This window comes from Myxocyprinus asiaticus, chromosome 9 (assembly GCF_019703515.2).
Source record: "Myxocyprinus asiaticus isolate MX2 ecotype Aquarium Trade chromosome 9, UBuf_Myxa_2, whole genome shotgun sequence".
Taxonomy (NCBI): Eukaryota; Metazoa; Chordata; class Actinopteri; order Cypriniformes; family Catostomidae; genus Myxocyprinus; species Myxocyprinus asiaticus.
Window position 1 is genome coordinate 32,733,933 of NC_059352.1, and position 22,968 is coordinate 32,756,900.

At 43.1% G+C, this 22,968-nt stretch overlaps 1 protein-coding gene across 1 annotated transcript in view; it reads left to right on the plus strand.

The window, feature by feature from the left end:
• The first annotated feature begins 20,916 nt into the window (after positions 1-20,916).
• Positions 20,917-22,968, plus strand: part of LOC127446451 (septin-9-like) — a 127,538-nt gene continuing 125,486 nt past the window's right edge. The window contains exon 1 of the mRNA XM_051707361.1: positions 20,917-21,038. Within this exon, the coding sequence (XP_051563321.1) occupies positions 21,008-21,038 (31 nt within the window). The 5' untranslated portion in view covers positions 20,917-21,007. The remainder of the gene's footprint in view (positions 21,039-22,968) is intronic.

Genomic DNA, 22,968 nt, shown 5'->3' on the forward strand with positions numbered 1-22,968 from the left:
TGCTGAAGCATCTGTTGGCAAATTGATAAATCTCGAATAATCCTTGCTCTTGAAGGACTAGGCTGTTTTTGGAGGCTGCTTATATACTATGACATGATTGAATTATCTGTTTAACATCTCCTGTTTCACATTGCCTTGTTATATTAACTTATATAATTGTTATTAGTCTTAAATTGCCACTGTCTCAACTTTTTTGGAGCGTGTTGCAATCATCTGATTTGAAATGACTGCTTTCAATATAGCAAAGGGTAAATATAATTTATAAATTACTCCTTTTTGTTTTTATTTGCTTTTTTTATACTATCCCAACATTTTCGGATTGGGGGTTGTAGTATAAATATGAAAAATAAAATGTAAAAATAGTGATTTTACATATTGAACATATGGATTTGTAGAGGTAGTAGTATAAATATGGTAAATAAAATGTAAAAATAGTGATTTTACATATTGAACACATGGGTTTGTACAGGTAGCATGCATACATATGAATTTACATGTTTTTTACATGCATATTATATTGCAACATACCACACCATTTTTTGAGTAGCTTGCCCAACACTACCAGGAATATTAAAGAACCAAGTTGGCAACCCTAGGAGAAAGCAGGACACTCGAAGAGACCCAGTGAGAATGAACCCAAGTGCTGTTTTAATGAATCCAAAGAGTGAAAGTACAAAACAACTCAAATACATGAACTAAACAAGAAACATGACAATAAATAAATAAACAGAACCTGGCTAGACTATGACTAAGAATCCATGAAAAAAAAAACAAGAACAAACCATGAAACGAAGTTACAATCTCAATATACGACAAAGGATAAAGGCAATACAAAATGGCAAACAAGATATCAAAACTTACTAAACATGAACCCATAACAAGACAGAAATAATTTACAGGATAACATGACTAATGAACATGATGGAACATTAGTGGCACTTGACAAAACAGGGAATCACATGACAAGACAGGAACAGGAAACGACATGGTTACTGGTGTAACCTCCGTTCCCTGATGGAGGGAACGAGACATTGTGTCGATGTAGTGACACTAAGGGTCACTCTTGGGAGCCCGAGACACCTCTGGTCTTTGATAAAAGGCCAATGAAAATTGGCGAGTGGTATTTGCATGCCACTCCCCCAGACATATGGGTATAAAAGGAGCTGGTATGCAACCACTCATTCAGGTTTTATGCTGAGGAGCCGATATAAGGTCCGGCCATTTCAGCGGGTAGTTCAGCGTTGTGGCAGGAGGGACACAACGTCTCGTTCCCTCCATCAGGGAACGGAGGTTACACCAGTAACCATGACGTTCCCTATCTGTCACTCACTCGACATTGTGTCGATGTAGTGACACTAGGGGTCCCTATACAAAACGCCACAAGGCTGAACTGTGTTACGTGAACTGGCGGTGTGTGGTGGGCAGACTTGCTGTGTGCCTCATAGTCAGCACACCAGGTCGACACGTAACCTCCCCCAACATAGTTATGAGTGTCGAACGGCCCTTTTTGGGGACAAGTCGACTATCCAAAGATAGAGACAGGCTTAACCCAGTCGTGGCCTCTTTTCCCCTTCTCTTTTTCCACTCCCTAAAAAGAAGGGGGATTATCCAACTGGGCTGCCAGGTCTAGTCAGGGGGTGTCCCTCCCAAGGGGAAGACACCGCGCAGACCACACCTCACCCAAAGAGAGGGGGGATATTTAAGTGGAAGAATACGTCACATGGTCTTTCCAACCATGTGGAGAGCCTTCAAGGTAGATCCTACCCAATGGGGGAGGAGTTACTACAAACATGGAGACTGGGGCAGAGGGGCTCTGCCCAAGGAAGACGCAGTTTGCCAACAGGGAAACAAACTAGCGGAAGATATATATCGCATGGGGTTAGCCTTACAGGGAACCGCTACATGCGGAGCACCTACCCCAGAACAGGGCTCTTAGTTAACACGTGTACTGGGCCAGCAGTGAGTCTCTCCGAAAACTCGACTGCCACAGGGCTCGGAGGAAGTCAACCAGGGAACGAAGTTTGTGAACACTACTGAGAATTAATGGCGCACGTCTTCAGCTCCAAGGGAGGTGGAAGGCGCTATGTGCAAGCGATACACCCGGCCAGCTATCCCGGGCTTATCCGCTTGTGTTGCATGCCACTACCTGGGACGAAACCGGTTCCACCTGGAGGTTGTAGAACCTTGCACAGGTGTTGGGTGTTGTCCAGCCTGCTGCTCTGCAAATGTCTGTTAGAGAGGCACCCCTGGCCAGGGCCCAGGGAGCCGCTACACCCCTGGTAGAATGGGCTGGTAGCCCTACCGGGGGCGGCATGTCCTAGGGGACATATGCCATAGTTATGGCATCAATGAGCCAGTGGGCGATCCTCTGCTTGGAGACAGCACTTCCTTTCCGCTGTGCACCAAAGCAGACAAAGAGCTGCTCAGAGATTCTAAAGCTCTGCATGCGATCCAAATAGATGCGTAAAGCACGCACCGGACACAGCGACGACAGGGCTGGGTCTGCCTCCTCCTGGGGAAGTGCTTGCAGGTTCACTACCTGGTCCCTAAAGGGGTGGTGGGAACCTTGGGCACATAGCCCGGTCAGGGTCTCAGGATCATGTGAGAGTAACCTGGACCGAACTCCAGGCACATTTCGCTGCCAGAGAACGCTTGCAGGTCACCTACCCTCTTGATGGAAGTGAGTGCAGTCAGGAGGGCAGTCTTCAAGGAGAGTGCCTAAAGCTCGGCTGACTGCAAAGGTTCAAAGGGGGCTCTCTGTAGACCCTGAAGAACTACAGAGGTCCGATGAGGGAACGAGGCGTGGTCTGGAGGGATTCAGCCTCCTGGCACCTCTTAGGAACCTGATGATCAGGTCGTGCTTCCCTAAGGACTTACCATCGACTGCGTCGTGGTGTGCTGCTATGGCGGCAATGTACACCTTCAAGGTGGAAGGTGACAGCCTCCCTTCCAACCTCTCCTGCAGGAAGGAAAGCACTGATCTGACTGCGCATCTCTGGGGGTCTTCCCGATGGGAAGAACACCACTTAGTGAACAGACGCCACTTCAAGGCATACAGACGGCTCGTAGAGGGGGCCCTAGCCTGAGTGATTGTGTCTACCACCGCAGGTGGTCTTCCGCGTCCCGTCCAGGGGCCAGACATGGAGATTCCAGAGGTCTGGGCGCGGGTGCCAGATGGTGCCCCGTCCCTGAGAAAGAAGTCCTTCCTCAGGGGAATTTGCCAGGGGGGAGCTGTCGCAAGGAGTGTGAGGTCCGAGCACCACGTCTGGGCGGGCCAGTAGGGTGCTACCAGGATGACCTGCTCCTCATCCTCCCTGACCTCGCACAGGGTCTGTGCAAGCAGGCTCACTGGGGGAAATGCATATTTGTGCATGCCAGGGGGCCAGCTGTGTGCCAGCGCGTCTATGCCGAGGGGGGCCTCAGTCAGGGCGTACCAGAGCGGGCAGTGGGGAGGATTCTTGGGAGGCAAACAGGTGCAACTGTGCCTGTCAAATCAACTCCAAATCAGCTGGACCACCTGAGGGTGGAGTCTCCACTCTCCCCTGAGGGTAACCTGTCATGACAGCACGTCCGCTGTAGTGTTGAGGTTGCCCGGGATGTGAGTGGCTTGCAACGACTTGAAGTGCTGCTGACTCCAGAGGAGGAGACGGCGGGCGAGTTGTGACATACCACGAGAGCGCAAACCGCCTTGGTGGTTGACATATGCTACCATTGTCATGTTGTCTGTCTGAACTAACACGTGCTTGCCCTGGATCAATGGCTGAAACCTCCACAGGGTGAGCAGAATTGCCAACAACTCGAGGCAGTTGATGTGCCAATGCAGTCGTGGACCCGTTCAGAGGCCGGCGGCTGTGTGCCCATTGCAAATAGCGTCCCAGCCCATTTTGGAGGCGTCTGTCATGACCACGACGCGCCTGGGGACCATTTCTAGAGGAATGCCTGCCCGTAGAAATGAGAGGTCGGTCCAAGGGCTGAAAAGACGGTGACAGACTGGCGTGATAACCACACAACGTGTCCCGTGGAGCCATGCCCATCTCGGGACTCGAGTCTGAAGTCAGTGCTGAAGCGGCCTCATATGCATCAACCCGAGCGGGTTGGCCACCGCCGAGGATGCCATATGCCCCAGGAGCCTCTGAAAAAGTTTCAGTGGAAACGCTGTTTTCTGTTTGAACGCCTTCAAACAGGCCAGCACTGACTGGGCGCGCTCGTTCGTAAGGTGCGCCGTCAAGGAGATTGAGTCCAACTCCAAACCGAGAAAAGAGATGCTCTGAACCGGGAGGAGCTTGCTCTTTTCCTAGTTGACCCGAAGCCCTAGTCGGCTGAGGTGTGAGAGCACCAGGTCCCTGTGTGCGCACAACATGTCTTGAGAATGAGCTAGGATTAGCCAGTCATAGAGATAATTGAGAACGCGAATGCCCACCTCCCTTAACGGGGCAAGGGCAGCCTCTGCGACCTTCGTAAAGACGCGAGGAGACAGGGACAGGCCGAAAGGGAGGACTTTGTACTGATACACCTGACTCTCGGACGCAAACCGCAGGAAGGGTCTGTGTCGAGGAAGGATCAAGACGTGGAAGTACGCATCCTTCGGGTCTACCGCCATGAACCAATCTTGATGCCGGACGCTCGCCAGAATGCGTTTTTGCGTCAGTATCTTGAACGGGAGTCTGTGTAAAGCCTAGTTCAGAACTCACAGGTCCAAGATTGGCCTCAACCCACCGCCTTTTTTCGGTACGATGAAGTAGGGGCTGAAAAACCCCTTCTTCATCTCGGCTGGAGGGACAGGTTCTATCGCGCCCTTCCGTAGGAGGGTAGCGATCTCCGCGTAAGGTAGCAGCGTTTTCGTCTTTCACCAAGGTTTAGTGGACACCGCTGAACCTGGGCAGATGCCTGGCGAAGTGAATCGCGCAGCCGAGTCGGACGGTCCGGACCAGCCCTCGCGACAGATTGGAAAGCGCAAGCCATGTGTCCAAGTTCCGCGCAAGGGGGACCAAAGGGACAACGTCATCAGACGTACCAGCAGGTGGGGCCTCGCGGCGGGGCGGAGCTCGGGGTGCCACACCACGTTGTGGCCGTGCCGAGTCCAAGGACATCGAAGCACTTACCTGGCTCCTTGTGACCACCCCCGGAACAGCCTGGGACGGGGAGGAAGAGGCCTGTCCTCATGACCCGTGGAGACTGTCACATAGGGGGCAGATTTGTGCCACAGCCGGGCGCTCAGGGGCAGAAGACCGCCTCTGGAGCACCAAACCTGCCAAATAGAGTGGTGGACGGTGGTCGTGATGACTGCCGTGCACACCGGATACGTGACCCAGGGAACAAGGAAACCGCTCTTGCTGAGCTCTTGAGTACTGCAGCCACTTGGGCATGCAGCGCAATTAAATGCAAAAGGTAACAAAAAGATGGAGATCTACTTACCAGCTCCAGAGCAGTGGGTTTCGTTGTCCCTGGATCGCCCGTCTCGATCTCGTCTCGTGTCAAACCTACAGGCCTTGGACGGGGGCTTTGGGCACCCGCGCCAGGTGGCGACGCTCTGCGGGCATAGGTGCACCGCGAGCACCTCTATCCACCGGGGGATTGCCGAATAGCCCTTGGCTGCCCCACCATCGAGGGTAGTGAGGGCAGGGAAGCTGAAAAGATCGGGACCGGGCAGTAAAAAGTGCCTCCCGCGACCTTGTCAGCTCTTCATGCACTTCTGGGAAGAAAGGAACAGGGGCGGGGCGTGGCTTTGAGCGGCGCCGCGAGCCCAGGAACCAATCACCGAGCCACGAGGGTTCAGGGAAGAGCAGCGAGTTCCACTCTAGCCGATGCTTGTGGCTGCCCGGGAAAGCATGTCGTCATCTCCGCATCAACCTGTGACTGGGCAATCGACCCTGAAGGGAGGAGCCCAGCTGAGGCTTCTGACTGGACGAGCCCGCTCTCTGATGCTGCGCTCAAGAGCTCATCACTTTCGCGGGCTCCGAATAAGAGGTCGAACTCGCCGTAAGACGAGCCGGCGGACACATCCGGAAGCCCGATCGGGACAGACGAGCGTGCTGGGGAATGGGAGGTCCGCGGGGGATACCCGGTGGAGGCGGTCCGATTGGGGTCCCCAAATCACCCCCAGTGCTAGCCGCGCTGGCCTCATACCCGTGGGTAAAAGGACCGAGGCGGGAGCCTCTGGGGTGGCTCGCTTTCTTACGAAGGCGAGCCGTGACCGCAACGTTGCCATGGACATATTCTCGCAATGAGAACATGACCATCCACGAACGCTGTCTCCGCGTGAGCAGTGCCCAGACACGAAAGACAGTGATCGTGACCGTCAGAAGGCGAGAGATAACGAGCACAACCAGGAATAACACACAATCGTAAAAGCATCTTTAAAAAGACGTTCCGTGTGTGCCGCTCTTTTAGAGAAATATACTCTTTTAGAGAAATATACTCTTTTATTTCTGCCGAAGCGCCCAGGGGTATTCTCTGCAGTGCACCAGTGCAGAGGGGGGAGAAGCCGCTGAAATGCGGCGTCAGATCCAGCAGAGGTGAATGAACATTAGTATTCAGCTCAGTGAGCATGACCGTTCGGCTCCGAAGAGAAAATCTGAATGAGTGGTTGCATACCAGCTCCTTTTATACCCGTATGTCCGGGGGAGTGGCATGCAAATACCACTGGCCAATTTTCATTGGCCTTTTATCAAAGACCAGAGGTGTCTCGGGCTCCCAAGAGTGACCCCTAGTGTCACTACATCGACACAACGTCGAGTGAGTGACAGATAGGGAACAGTGAACTAAGACAAAACATGAACTTAACTTGAAAAGAAAAGACAAGACAAAATAAAAACGCATAAAACAACTTCCAAAAACACACACAGATGCAACATACCCCCCCCCCCAAAGGGCAGCTCTTGATGCCCAACACCCATAAAAAATATATAAATAATAATATAAGGAGTCTATAAGGAGCTTGGAGCCTTGGGGAAATGGTGGGCCTGGACTTTGGGGCAATGGCGGGCCTCGGCCATTAGGTGGGGACCACGGGGCAGTGGCGCCTGCAGCTGTACGTCTGTACGCACTGTGTGTACCATGAGCGCTTTGACTGACCTGAGAAATATTTACTCTCAGAATATTTCACCAATCATGAAATGTGTCCCGTATTTCTGTTGGCTGTTTAAAAGAACTAGCAATGCCCAGTTTGCGAATGAATAATTCTTTTGAGTCGGTTCTTTTCAGTGAATTGGCCAAATGGGCTTGCAAAATGGTCTGAATCAATTCGTGATTCAGCACAATTCATTCAGAGCGCTCTCTCACTGAATCATTTGGAGCGGTTTCTCACACAGTAAAACAATATCGGGATATTTATGAATACAGCGCTGGATACAGTGTAAATTTACCAACAGTCAACTGAAATAAAAGGCTGTGTTTTTGAGAGGTACTTTGTGAAACTTTAGCTAGTGCTGTGTCATGTGAACAAGGGGCTGTTCAAACTGAACGTGTTTTTGCATCCGCTCGCACTGTTTATCAGTCGTTTTCCATGTAAACATTTGCTATGTTTTTTGACAACTGCGTCACGATTCACTGTGTTTTTAGCATCTCTCACGGGAGCACTGCATTTTTAGACACCGTGTCAAGTTAAAAAAACTTCTTCAACTGATAAAAACGCATCTCGAGACATCGTTCTGCTCTATTCATTGTGGTGCTTTTTGCTTTTTTTGGCGCAAAAATGTGTCTGTCTGAACGGTTACTGGAAGAAATGCTTTAGCCAATAGTTACATGAATGCTACTCATACTCGAGAAAATAAATAAATGCTTATCTCAAAGTCACCAGAATTGAACGCCTTGGTGTTGTTTTTGGCAAAAAAAAATCTCATGGGATAGCATGCCCCCAGACCCCCCTAGATATATGGTTTATTAGGCAGATTTAGAGGTCTGCAACCAGGTTTGTGATTAATGAAAAAATAAACAGGCCTACTGATCTTGTTTCGCGCACGCGCTCTCACAGACACGCACGAATGGACGAGTTAGGGGCCATTCACACCGAATGTGTTTTTGCACACATCTGTTCTGTTTTCCCTTTGTTTAAACACATGCTGGAAGAATGTCTTTGCACCGTATCTCGCTTTTTCTTCAGCATCTCGCGCAGGACCGGCACGAAAAACGCATGTTGAGACACCTGCACTCTATTTCATTTGTTGCACTGCGTCTAGATTGGTTTTAGCACAGTTGTCACAAAGATTCAACAATCTGAACAAGTTCAGGCTGCATAGAGGGGACTGTTGGATTGTTTCATATTATTTCAGATTGTTCTGCACCAAGTGAAGTTTCAGCAAATAAATGGTAAGGCAATGCTTTGTTTCCCTTCTGCTCTAGTGTAGTATGGGGCTGCCATGCCTTGTTAAAACTGTGCATGTTTACTGTTTCAGTACTGTTAAGAATGTTGCCTATATGCTTACATAAAATACAGCTATATTAGGAGAAGAAATTAGATAGTAAGCTATTTCAGGTTGGGTTGGGACTTAAAATATGATGATATCTTTCGGGCCGTGTAGAGTCAAGCTACACGGTCTCGGGTTTGGGTTGGGTTTCATTTTAAGGCCTGTGCAGACCTCTAGGCAGATTTCTGTGCATACTCTCAGATTAAATCCTGCAGGCGCCCATGCAACGGGGGACCCAAAGGGGCTGGAAACTAGGGATGCTCCGATCAGGATTTTTACAGCCAGTACCGATCACCAATCTTCTTGACACCTGATCGGCCAACACCGATAACAATCATTTCACCTTTTATCAAGATCTCTGTCATAACTGACTATTTGCAAGCTTTATGCACACTGTCAGTATTAATTTAATTTTCCTATTCCAATATCATTTTGCCTAGTTTTTGCTGACAAAAAAACGTTTAAAAGGCTTATTAGAAAAGCTTTTATTAATAAGACTTTTTTAAAAACGAGCCGGCGGACTCATCCGGAAGCCCGATCGGGGCAGACGAGTTGGGGTTAGGCTAACAAAACCTATAGGCTAACAAAATGTTCTCTACATTAAGATAGATAGCCCTTGTAGGATATGAGATGCAGAAGAATTGCAGCAATATGACTTGGATCTAGGAAAACCCAACCTTTTAGTCTTGGAATTCCTCAATGTCATAAATTAAAAGATTCTGCTTGACTAAAACACCAAGAAATCTAGTGAAGCTCACATCTGACCAATAAAACTAACAAAAGAGACTTGTCCAGATAGCATGTGATGGGTACGAGGGCACTTTAACCCATCCTGTGTACATTTATACTACTAAATAATAATACACCCTATACAAAATTAATGAAACTGAAGACAAACTGATAACCAACAGGTGCAATTAAACAATGTGATATTTTTGGTTATTGATTCGTTGTCATTACTACATATAATTATTATTGTTCCTCATTTTATTTTTGCTTTATATTTAATACATTATATTATGGTATATTAAAATTGAATAAATAAATGTTTTTATTTATAAATTCCATCCCTATCTTTTCATTTAGTAGTTCACGTTATTACTGAGATGTCTATGAACAGCGGAGACTGAGAAGCTGCCGCTATGAGCGATAATAAGGACCGTTTCACAGCTTGCGCTGTTTTCCCTTTGCCTTGTCATGTGTGAAACACCACATTAACAGTACAGCACACAGCATCCCTATGGAAATCATGGGGATCCAGACAGAGCTGGAAACCACGGGGGACCAGACGGGGCTTGAGACCATAGAGGAACCGGCGCACCACCAGGAGACCACAGGGGATCTGGCAGATGACCAGCAGGCCACAGGGGATCCAGCAGACTACAAGGAGACCACAGGGAATCCAGCAGACAACCAAGAGCAGGGTCTGGCCATGGCTATGATAAGGCATAAACTGGCAAGATGGCTCTGGCGTGGCAGCTGTTGGCTCTGATGTGGTGCCCATGACTGCAGACAACTCTGACATGGCCGCCATGGCGGCGGACAATTCTGACATTTGGCGATCACGGTGGAGGACAACTGTGATGTGGCGGCCATGGCGGCAGACAACTCTGACATGGCGGACATGGCGGCAGTCTCTAATGTGGCGGACTTTGGCAAGACGGCCACTGTAGGACTGCTGAGTTCCTCATCAGCCACTCCCACAGTGAAAGAAGAACCGAATAGTATATGGGCATATTCTATATGCTGAAACAGAGTCCAGTGTATTCCGCCTCCGGGCAACATAGAATAGAGAGGTTAATTTATGCCTGCAAAAGATGGATTAAAAATCAAAATAAAAGACACGAAAAAAAAAAAAACATCATGTGCTTCGACCAAAAAGTCTTCTGTCCTTTATGATGCTGGAATTTGATCAGTTTGCAGGTCACGGGCTTGAGGACAGAGGAGCGAGGAAACGAGGATGCACAAGTCAAGAAATGGGATGCAACCTAACACTAGTTGCTGGATTTTCTAATGTTTGCCAAGTTCGTGACATCTAGCTTCAACAAAATATGTTTTCAGGAACCGAAAATGGAGAGATTGTTGTTTGCCAGTAAATTTCTTGAGCACAATTCTGCTTTGTTTTTTTTAAAGAGAAGTAATCTGTGTTGCTTTTGCAAGACAAACCATTTTAAAGACAATTCAAAGACAAATGAACGATCATGTAAAGAGGAAAGTTATTAAAAAAATGAAGGCTTAAGCCCAGATGCCCACCTCTTACACCTTCCATGCAACAAAGGTAACACACTCAAAACAAAAACTATGCTTCAAAAAAGCATCTTAAAAGAATATTTCACCTAAAAAAAATCACATCAAACTCGCCGCCGGGATTCACTACCAGCATGCCTAACATCAGGTGCGCCTCATCACACGCTGCCAAACGGGGATAGTCGCTGCACCCCTCCTAAGTCCTGCCCACTCCAGTTGTAGGCCTGGCTGAAGAGCAGCCCTCAGAAGATGCAGACGACGATGATCCTAGGGAGGGTTGTTTAGTAATTATGCCCTGCTGTAACTGTTAAGAACTGAAGTTATAGTACAATAAATAGCAGAAATTCTTACTTGCATTACAATGAATGGAATAGTGCAATTGAGGAAATTGTCAACAAATTAAAAGTAAAGGGTTAGATTCATTTACTGCATTTAATTTATGTGATTTTAATTCATTATTGTTTTATTGGTTTTTACCATTTTAGTACTATATACTACTTTTTTACCACTTTTGTACAGTTATACTGTAATTGTACAAGATAAATGTTTACTTGACTTGCAATGAATATAATACCCATTTAAAGGGATAGTGCACCCAAAAATGAATGAAAATTCTTTCATCTTTGAAGATCCAAAAAGCATATAAAGGCAGCATAAAAGTAATCTATATGACTCCAGTGGTTAAATTAATATCTTCAGAAGCGATATGATAGGTGTGGGTGAGAAACAGATCAATATTTAAGTTCTTTTTTACTATACATTTTCCTCCCTGCCCAGTAGGTGGAAATATGCACGAAAAAATTATTTTTAACATTTGCTTTTTTTAAATGAACATTTAAGTTTCTTTATTTTTCTTTCTTATGAATTACAATTATGTAAGAAATGTGCTATAAATAAACTTGTCTTGTCTTGCTTTAGCCTCGGTTGCTTACTGTGGATAAAATTGTCTGCTAGATAACTAGGCTACAATTGAGCCGCTAAACATTTGACTATAACATTTAGTGTGGAGTGGACTCCTGGCCACAAAGAGGATAACATAAATATTCAGACCCTTTGCTATGACACTTGAAATTTAGCTCAGGTGCATCCCATTTCTCTGGATCATCTTTGAGATGTTTCTACACTCTGATTGGAGTCCACCTGTGGCAAATTCAATTGATTGGACATGATTTGTAAAGGCATACACCTGTCAATATAAGGTCACACAACTGAAAATGCATAATAGAGCGAAAACCAATCCATGAGGTCAAAGGAACTGCCTGCAGAGCTCAGAGACAGGATTGTGTTGAGGCATAGATCTGGGGAAGGCTACACATTATTTTGGCTGCATTAAAGGGTTCCCAAGGGCACAGTGGCCTCCATAATTCTTAAACAGAAGAAGTTTGGAACAACCCGGACTCTTCCTAGAGCTGGCCACCCAGCCAAACTGAGCAATCGGGGGAGAAGGGCCTTGGAAAGGAGAGGTGACCAAGAACCCGATGGTCACTCTGGTAGAGCTCCAGAGATCATGTGTGGAGATGGAAGAAAATTACAGAAGGACAACCATCACTGCAAGATCTGGGCTTTAAGGCAGAGTTGCCAGACGGAAGCCACTCCTCTGTGCAAGACACATAAAAGCCTGCTTGGAATTTGCAAAAAAGCACCTAAAGGACTCTCAGACTGTGTTGAAAAGAAGATTGAACTGTTTGGCCTCAATTCCAAGTGTCATGTCTGGAGGAAACCAGGCACTGCTCATCACCTGCACAATACCATCCCAATGGTGAAGCATGGTGGTGGTAGCATCATGCTGTGGGGGTGTTTTTCAATGGCAGGGACTGGGGGACTGGTTAGGGTTAAAGGAAAGCTGAATGCAGCAAAATACAGAGATATCCTTAATGAAAACCTGGTCCAGAGCGCTCAGGACCTCAGACTGGGCTGAAGGTTCACCTTCCAACAGGAAAATTACAATGTAAGAGTGGCTTAGGGACAACTCTGTGAATGTCCTTGAGTGGCCCAGCCAGAGCCCGGACTTGAACCCAAACGAACATCTCTGGAGAGACCTGAAAATGGGTGTTCACTGACAGTCCTCATCCAACCTGACAGAGTTTGAGAGGATCTGCAGAGAAGAATGGCAGAAAATCCCCAAATCCAGGTGTGCAAAGCTTGTCGCATCATACCCAAAAACACTTAAGGCTGTAATCACTCCCAAAGGTGCTTCAACTAAGTACTGAGTTAAGGGTCTGAATACTTATGTAATTGTGATATTTCAGTTTTTTTCTTTTTTATACATTTGCAAAGGGCCCGTATTCACAAAAAATCTTAAGGCTAAAAGTAGCTCCTAACGCAGAAATTTAGGAGCAACTCTTAAAAATTAGGGGCGTGTCACTCCTAATTTTAGGACTCGGGTTTTCGTAAAAAGAGTTATTCATGAAGCATTTTAACACTTAAAGTATATATATACACAGTTGTGCTCAAAAGTTTGCATACCCTGACAGAAATTGTAAAATTTTGGTATTTATTTTGAAAATATGACTGATCATGCAAAAAAACTGTCTTTTATTTAAGGAGAGTGATCATATGAAGCCAATTATTATCACATAGTTGTTTGGCTCCTTTTTAAATCATAATGATCACAAAAATCACCCAAATGGCCCTGAATAAAAGTTTACATACCCTTGAATGTTTGGCCTTGTTACAGACACACAAGGTGACACACACAGGTTTAAATGGCTATTTAAGATTAATTTCCTACACCTGTGGCTTTTTAAATTTAAATTAGTGTCTGTGTATAAATAGTCAATGTGTTTGTTAGCTTTCACGTGGATGCACTGAGCAAGCTAGATACTGAGCCATGGGGAGCAGAAAAGAACTGTCAAAAGACCTGCGTAACAAGGTAATGTAACTTTATAAAGATGGAAAAGGATATAAAAATATCCAAGGCCTTGAAAATGCCAGTCAGTACTGTTCAATCACTTATTAAGAAGTGGAAAATTCGGGGATCTCTTGATACCCAAGGTCAGGTAGACCAAGAAAGATTTCAGCCACAACTGCCAGAAGAATTGTTCGGGATACAAAGAAAAACCCACAGGTAACCTCAGGAGAAATACAGGCTGCTCTGGAAAAAGATGGTGTGGTTGTTTCAAGGAGCACAATACGACGATACTTGAACACAAATGAGCTGCATGGTCGAGTTGCCAGAAAGAAGCCTTTACTGCGCCAATGCCACAAAAAAGCCCGGTTACAATATGCCCGACAACACCTTGACACACCTCACAGCTTCTGGCACACTGTAATTTGGAGTGACGAGACCAAAATAGAGCTTTATGGTAACAACCATAAGCGCTGTGTTTGGAGAGGGGTCAACAAGGCCTATAGTGAAAAGAATACCATCCCCACTGTGAAGCATGTTGGTGGCTCACTGATGTTTTGGGGGGTGTGAGCTCTAAAGGCACGGGGAATCTTGTGAAAATTGATGGCAAGATGAATGCAGCATGTTATCACATGATGCTCTTGGACTTTCCAGCATGACAATGACCCTAAGCACAAGGCCAAGTTGACCCTCCGGTGGTTACAGCAGAAAAAAGTGAAGGTTCTGGAGTGGCCATCACAGTCTCCTGACCTTAATATCATCGAGCCACTCTGGGGAGATCTCAAACGTGTGGTTCATGCAAGACGACCAAAGACTTTGCATGACCTGGAGGCATTTTGGCAAGACGAATGGGCAGCTATACCACCTGCAAGAATTTGGGGTCTCATAGACAACTATTACAAAAGTCTGAACGCTGTCGTTGATGCTAAAGGGGGCAATACACAGTATTAAGAACTAAGGGTATGCAGACTTTTGAACAGGGGTCATTTCATTTTTTTTCATGTTTTGTTTTATGATTGTGCTATTCTGTTATAACCTACAGTTGAATATGAATCCCATAAGAAATAAAAAAATGTGTTTTGCCTGCTCACTCATGTGTTCTTGTAAAAATAGTACATATATTACCAATTCTCCAAGGGTATGCAAACTTTTGAGCACAACTATATATATATATATATATATATATATATATATATATATATATATATATATATATATACAGTACTGTGCAAAAGTTTTAGGCAGTTGTGAAAGATTTTGCATAGTGAGGATGTCTTCAAAAATAATGCCATAAATAGTTTTCATTTATCAATTAACATCATACAAAGTCCAGTAAACATAAAAAAGCTAAATCAATATTTGGTTTGGCCACCTTTGCCTTTAAAACAGCCTCAATTCTCCTAGGTACACCTGGACACTATTTTTCTTGGTTGTTGGCAGATACGATGTACCAAGCTTCTTGGAGAATTCACCACAGTTCTTCTATCTATTTAGGCTGTCTCAATTGCTTCTGTCTCTTCATGTAATCCCAGACTGACTCAATGTTCAGTTGGGGGCTCTGTGGGGGTAATGCCATCTCTTGCAGAGCGCCCTGTTCTTCTATTCTAATCTTTTTTATTTGCAAAAGTAATGTTTGTAAGTCTAAAATGTATTTTTCCTATTGACACACTAAAGCTGATGATATAAATAACCATCTTAAGACAAATGTTTTTGTGAAACATCTTAAGTACCTAAAACTTTTGCACAATACTGTATATACACTGGTGGCCAAAAGTTTGGAATAATGTACAGATTTTGCTGTTTCGGAAGGAAATTGGTACTTTAATTCACCAAAGTGGCATTCAACTGATCACAAAGTATAGTCAGGACATTACTGATGTAAAAAACAGCACCATCACTATTTGAAAAAAGTAATTTTTGATCAAATCTAGACAGGCCCCATTTCCAACAGCCATCACTCCAACACCTTATCCTTGAGTAATCATGCTAAATTCAGGGCTCCAGACTAAAAAAAATGACTAAGGAGCCATTGGCTCCTAAACTGAAACATTAAGGAACCAAATGGCTGTTTTTAGTCGCCAAATCACAGAATTGCTCGATTTAGACTGCTGTTCAGAAACAAGATAGAAAGCAGAATAAGATAAGTTTGCATTCCATTTTGTCTCATAAATGTTCACACCCCTTACATAATTTACACAAATATAAGAGATAAAAGATATTTTTTTTTATTTAATACTGCTCTTCACAATCTACATTACAAATAATTACATAAAGTATAGTATGCATATAGTAGCTTGTTGCCTTCTTTTTTTTTCTCTCTCTCTCTCTCTTTTCTCCCCAATTTGGAATGCCCAATTCCCAATGTGCTCGAAGTCCTCGTGGTGGCATAGTGACTTCCCTCAATCCGGGTGGCAGGGGAGGAATCTCAGTTGCCTATGCCTCTGAGACCGTCAATCTGCACATCTTATCACGCGGCTTGTTGAGCGCATTACCGCGGAGACGTAGCGCGTGTGGAGGCTTCACGCCATTCTTCCGTGGCATCCACGCACAACTCACCATGCACCCCACAGAGAGCAAGAACCACATTATAGCGAACACGAGGAGGTTGCCCCATGTGACTCTATCCTCCCTAGCAACCGGGCCAATTTGGAGTCACTCAGCACACCCTGGATTCAAACTCGTGCCTCCAGGAGTAGTAGTCAGTGTCTTTACTCGCTGAGCTACCCAGGCCCCCAGTTTATTGTCTTCTTAAGCATCAATGAAAGTTTTCACCTTGTGTAATAGTTGTGAACAAGTCCATCAATTGTCCTAAGTGTCAAAAGCTTGATCTCATATATATATATATATATATATATATAATGTGTGTGTGTGTGTGTGTGTGTGTGTGTGTGTGTGTGTCTGTATGTATATACACTACTGGTCAAAAGTTTTGAAACACTCATTCTTTATTATAAATTTTTTTTCTCACATTTTAGAATAATAGTAAAGCCATCAAAACTATGGAATAACATAAATGGAATGGAACTGTCAGTACAGTAAGACAAAATACACATGTTAAAAATACATTCTCTGAAAAACCTAAATACACTATATTGCCAAAAGTATTCGCTCATCTGCCTTTAGACGCATATGAACTTAAGTGACATCCCATTCTTAATCCATAGGGTTTAATATGACGTCGGCCCACCCTTTGCAGCTACAACAGCTTCAACTCTTCTGGGAAGGCTTTCCACAAGGTTTAGGAGTGTGTTTATGGGAATTTTTGACCATTCTTCCAGAAGTGCATTTGTGAGGTCAGACACAGATGTTGGACAAGAAGGCCTGGCTCGCAGTCTTCGCTCTAATTCATCCAAAAGGTGCTCTATCGGGTTGAGGTCAGGACTCTGTGCAGGCCAGTCAAGTTCTTCCACACCAAACTCGCTCATCCATGTCTTTATGGACCTTGCTTTGTGCACTGGTGTGCAGTCATGTTGGAACAGGAAGGGGCCAACCCCAAACTGTTCCCACAAAGTTGGGAGCATGGAATTGTCCAAAATCTCTTAGTATGCTGAAGCATTCAGAGTTCCTTTCACTGGAACTAAGGGGCCAAGCCCAGCTCCTGAAAAACAACCCCACACCATAATCCCCCCTCCACCATACTTCACAGCTGGCACAATGCAGTCATACAAGTACCGTTCTCCTGGCAACCACCAAACCCAGACTCGTCCATCAGATTGCCAGATGGAGAAGCGTGATTCGTCACTCCAGAGAACGCGTCTCCACTGCTCTAGAGTCCAGTGGCAGCGTGCTTTACACCACTGCATCCGACGCTTTGCATTGCACTTGGTGATGTATGGCTTGGATGCAGCTGCTCGGCCATGGAAACCCATTCCATGAAGCTCTCTACGCACTGTTCTTGAGCTAATCTGAAGGCCACATGAACTTTGGAGGTCTGTAGCGATTGACTCTGCAGAAAGTTGGCGACCTCTGCGCACTATGCGCCTCAGCATCCACTGAACCCGCTCTGTTTTACATGGCCTACCACTGCGTGGCTGAGTTGCTGTCATTCCCAATCGCTTCCACTTTGTAATAATACCACTGACAGTTGACTGTGGAATATTTAGTAGCGAGGAAATTTCACGACTGGACTTGTTGCACAGGTGGCATCCTATCACAGTACCACGCTGGAATTCACTGAGCTCCTGAGAGCGGCCCATTCTTTCACAAATGTTTGTAGAAGCAGTCTGCATGCCTAGGTGCTTCATTTTATACACCTGTGGCCATGGAATTGATTGGAACACCTGAATTCAATTATTTGGATGGGTGAGCGAATACTTTTGGCAATATAGTGTATCTTAAGCAGTGTTGTTTCTAAAACAAGATTAATCAAATTGATCTTGTTTTAAGGTTTTTTAGATATTTTTACAGGAAAACAATACAAAAATTATTATCAAGAATATCATTGTTGCCCTAATATCAAATTTCTTACTCGAAAAAAAGAAATTATGATCCAACGTGAATTTTCTTGATAAAAAAATGATCGTGCCTGGTAACATGTGCATGTAAAATGGCTAGAAAGAGCATTTTAGCTTAGCGTAAAGCTAACAATTTACACAAGGTTTATTTCTATTTCTTTTGCTCCAAACTTACTTCAAACTTACTTCTCTGTCTGCTCATATGAATGTAACACATCATAAGAAAGTATTTCACTGCTGTTCAAATGCTCTTTGGATCGTGTCATTTATATGTATAAATGTTTTCCATCTGAAAGGACTAAACATTAAATTAAACAAATGACAATTAAATGCAAAGTAATCTCTTCAGTAAGCAAAATACTTTTTGAATGTAACTGTATTCTAAATACCAATTATTTAAATTGTAACTGTAATGGAATACAGTTACTTATATTTTGTATTTTAAATACGTAATCCCGTTACATGTATTTCATTACTCCCCAACCCTGTATTTATATGAATATATATATATATATATAAAATCGGTGTAGCATATGCTTTCTTAATTTCCCCTCTCAGTGGCCGATCAATATACTCCTACCCTACTCCTATCCTACCCAAACCCTAAACTTAATCCTTACCAGGGATTGACTGGCCACCGGGAGCACCAGTGGGCCATTCGAGTTGTGGGCTGGTCCAGATGACAAAATGTTCAAGGGATGACTGTTACGGTTGCCACCCTGGCCCTGGAAACAAAATTCCATAAGAATGAAGTGTAATTTTTAACAAAATTGTAATAACAAAATGTAAAATATTTTATTTTAGTTTGTTATGAAATTGAAATGTTTAAAAAAAAATTAAAAAAATTGTAATTGTGTGTGTATGCGGGTATTTATCACTTTGTGGGGACCAAATGTCCCCATAAGGATAGTAAAACCTGAAATTTTTGATGTTGTGGGTACATTTTGTTGGTCCCCATGAGGAAAATAGCTTGTAAATCACACTAAACGTTGTTTTTTTGAAAATGTAAAAATGCAGAAAGTTTTCTGTGAGGGTTAGGTTTAGGGGTAGGGTTAGGGTTAGGGGAGAGAATCTATAGTTTGTACAGTATAAAAACCATTATGTCTATGGAAAATCCCCATAAAACATGGAAACCAGTGTGTGTGTGTGTGTGTGTGTGTGTGTGTGTACAGGTTTAAAATATTATTTAGTTATTCTGGCACTAAGCAGTTTTCTTGAGTATATGGTTCACACTGAAAATTTAAATGTTTTAAATTTTATAAATGTTTTTATAAAGAATGAAGTTACGCATAAAGTTTAAAAAACATACGTACATTTAAACCAAAGGAAATCAAACTGTACATAATCATTAAGTCAAAAAATATTTTCAAGATTAACAGTACGCATTTCACTCTCTGTAGCGCTGTAATCTGAATTGTTTGAGATAAACGCGTTTCAAAATGATTGAAACAGCACACTCGCGACCTCTGCTGGTCAAATTTGTGTAATTGCAACGGGGAGACTAAACAAAGCATGACAATGGGTGCGTTCAATCAGCTCCCTAGCTCACTATGTCGTGAATTAGTATAAGTGAACACGAATTTGGGCACTGTTAAGGGTGTTCATCCACTGAACACTGGGACACTTATGCCTTATTTACCTGCGACACGATAACGACCTCGAGCGTTCAACCACAGCTGTCTTGCTGTATAAATGACACTATCGTTCATTTTCGTCGAATTTATTCAAACGTTCAGTGTTATTATGAAAGATAAATAACATTAAAAAGAAATAAAATAGGAGTGTATTTTAAACCTACTTTTAAAAACTTTAATATTTAAAATATTGTTTCCCTTTCATGGTCATTATGAATGAAAGACATTACAAACAACATCTCTTTAAAACAAAAAAATAAGGTTTGACATCATATATTTACACTGGTGCCCGTCTTCTAATGGCTTGAGAGACTTCAGAAGACATGACGACGTTTACGATAAGGGAAGCAACCATGCTCCCTGGTTTTTACGATGCATTGTGGGATTTTTTAGGGAGCGAAGGTTTCAGTGGCTGTCTCTCGTTTGGAAGGATGCGTCCTCTGGTGGTCATACGTCATCGAGGCTGTCTCGTTTAATTATGTTTATTTTTTTAAATTGGGAATGCAAAAAGGGTTAACAATTGTATAAATGTAAGTGCATATACATAAAAGGCATTGACAATATATAAAAAAATAAAAACAAAAAACAAAACAAAACAAAAATCCGGAGGACGCAGCCTTCCAAACGAGACGCAGCCAATGTACTGGAACGGTTTTTGATAGAGACAGCCCTAGAAATGACCGACTTCCTGATCAGTTCAGACTACTGAACTAGGGAGCTGATTGAAACGCACCCAAGGGTATATGTGACAAGTAGTCTACTCCGCTGTGGCACCATCTCTGTCTGGAATTTCTGCGTTTAACTTTTGCAGTTTTGTATTTCAGAAAAATCAGAGTTTGATTCAAGCAGATCAGCAATCAGGTCAGCATTAGATGCACTTCTAATGCCAAGACCTCATATGAGTCTAAGCATGAGTCATTTGAGTAAAATGCTGCCTTATAAACTCCACTGATCCAGATTTCTTTTATAAAATTTAATTGTTTAATAATTATATATATATATATATATATATATATATATATATATATATATATATATATATATATATATATATATATATATAAATGAATTGGTTTATTGAATTTATTGAAAACAAAAAAGATCATTTGTAAATTAGCCAGTAAATAACTGATGAGGTATCAAAAGTGATTAGCTACCAAACCTCTATTGTCCCTCTTGTATTATAATAGTGCTGGCAGATGTGATATGCCCGCACCCTGTAGTGTTATCACGCCTCGCGCTCTCTTTGACAAGTGGAAGATTCGTGCTGGCGCTGTGCAGAACTGAACAACAAGAGCAGCAAGCGAAAACACTCATGAATCGTTAAGAGGACGTCGAGACACATTGTAGCTCAAATAACAGCCGTTGGCGTTGCGGTCTTACGTTTTACACTTCAACAGTTGTAAATAAAGTGGTTTTATGAAGATGAAGAAAACTACTTCGCATCAAGGTAAGACATTATTATGCGCAGGTTATGGGTGAATAAGAGTTGATCACAGCTGATTTAAAATGTAAATCGCGTGCTTTAACAACGGAGTGTTTTAAAGTGACGACGGCACAGAACTTGACCAGCATCTCCAGTGGTTAACACAGCAAAAAACACATTTTTTTCTTTCTCTTTCTTTCTTTCTTTCTTTCTTTTTTTAATATATGTTATTACTGTTGTCTTTTTAAGGCTGTTTCCTCTAACTGCTAACTTTATCCTGGGGCTCTCTTCCAATCTGAGGGTTCTATTAATATACTGAAGTATGGGGCCAGCAGACCTCAACCACTAAATGCAGAAGAACATCTGTCATTCACAAAAGTTTGACACATTCCCCATCCCTTGAATGTTTGTTTATTAATATTTTTGCTAATTTGATTATACTTTCAGCTATAAGGGTGACAAATTTTACATGTTTAAACTGTTTCCAAAGAATTCTGCAGATTTCCCCTCAAAATCAGTGCAGAAAATGCGGTGAAAAAAAAAATCAGCAGATTTAGTCTGGGCCTAGGGGTCCAGTATGTGTGTAAAATGTAAGGGATGACTTAATCTTTTAGTTTCTGCTGTTCTCAGCATGTTTTTATGTTAGGATTGTTACACTGTTTATTTTGTAGTTAACTTATTTTGGCCACTTTAATTTATGTTCTAAAATTTTTCTCTTTGTTGTAAATTGCCATGCAAAACTCATTATTGAGAGTGACAGCTGAAGAATCAATTGCCATTTTGTGCCACCTTAATGATGATCCCTATTAATACTAAGTCTCTTGACAGTGCAACATCACTGGGTTCAGTACAAATTTTAGGTGCAATATGTAAATTCATATTTAGACAAAATTCACAGTGTTTATGTTGTTTTATATTTTGTATTTCTATTTTGATATTTAGATAACCTTCAGACCCATACTTGTCTGCGCACACACTCATTCTCTTTTGCATATACTGTACCTGTACAGTATATAACAGTGTTCTGTATATATATACTATTTGTATTCACTACATATTCATGTTCATATAATTTTTTAGCTGTTGTATTCCTCTGAGTACTGCAAGCTTCTGTTACCAAGTCAAAATCCTTGTATGCATGAGCACACTTGGCCAGTAGAACTTTTCATGAAGCACTTCAGAGCATTATGACAAAAAAATAAAAAAAATAAATAAACTGCAAATAATCAAAACAGCATAAGTTCACAGCTTGCATTTGCACTATGGAGATTGGCTATAATCAGAATATACTTTTCTTGATTGGTTATTTAGAGTTTTGTGTTTGACCACTTTTTTATTTGACTTAAAAAAGAGCACATTATCAGAATCAGAATCAGAATCAGCTTTATTGCCAAGTATGCTTACACATACAAGGAATTTGTCTTTTTGACAGAAGCTTCCAGTGTACAACAATACAAAAACAATACAAAAACAGCAGCAAGACATAGATAATAATAAAAAATAGTTATACACATACGTACAAACACACACAGACACACACATACATACATACACACATACACATACGTAGTGCAATCTAGTACAAATCTGTTATCTGTTATGCACAGTGCAAATACAAACCTGTCATGTACAGTGCTGTGACACTGTTTCACAGGCAGAAGGGAAGGAGAACACGGGGAAGCGGGGTTTCCAGGTTCAGATACGAGTTTTAATCGGCCACCTCAGTGCTTTACAATTTCACAAACTCATCAGTTTCACAGGCACGTAGTTACTTAAACAAATCAGCTTCACAGGCATATAGTTACTTAAACACATCAGCTTCACAAACACAATAGATTAAGCACAACAGCTTCTGTAGCACCGTGGCCTTCCTTGTGCCAGACTCTCTCTCTCTGCTGCTGGTGGCGTGGCTGTTTATATGCTGCTCTCATGCTCACTGGAATTAGAGACAGGT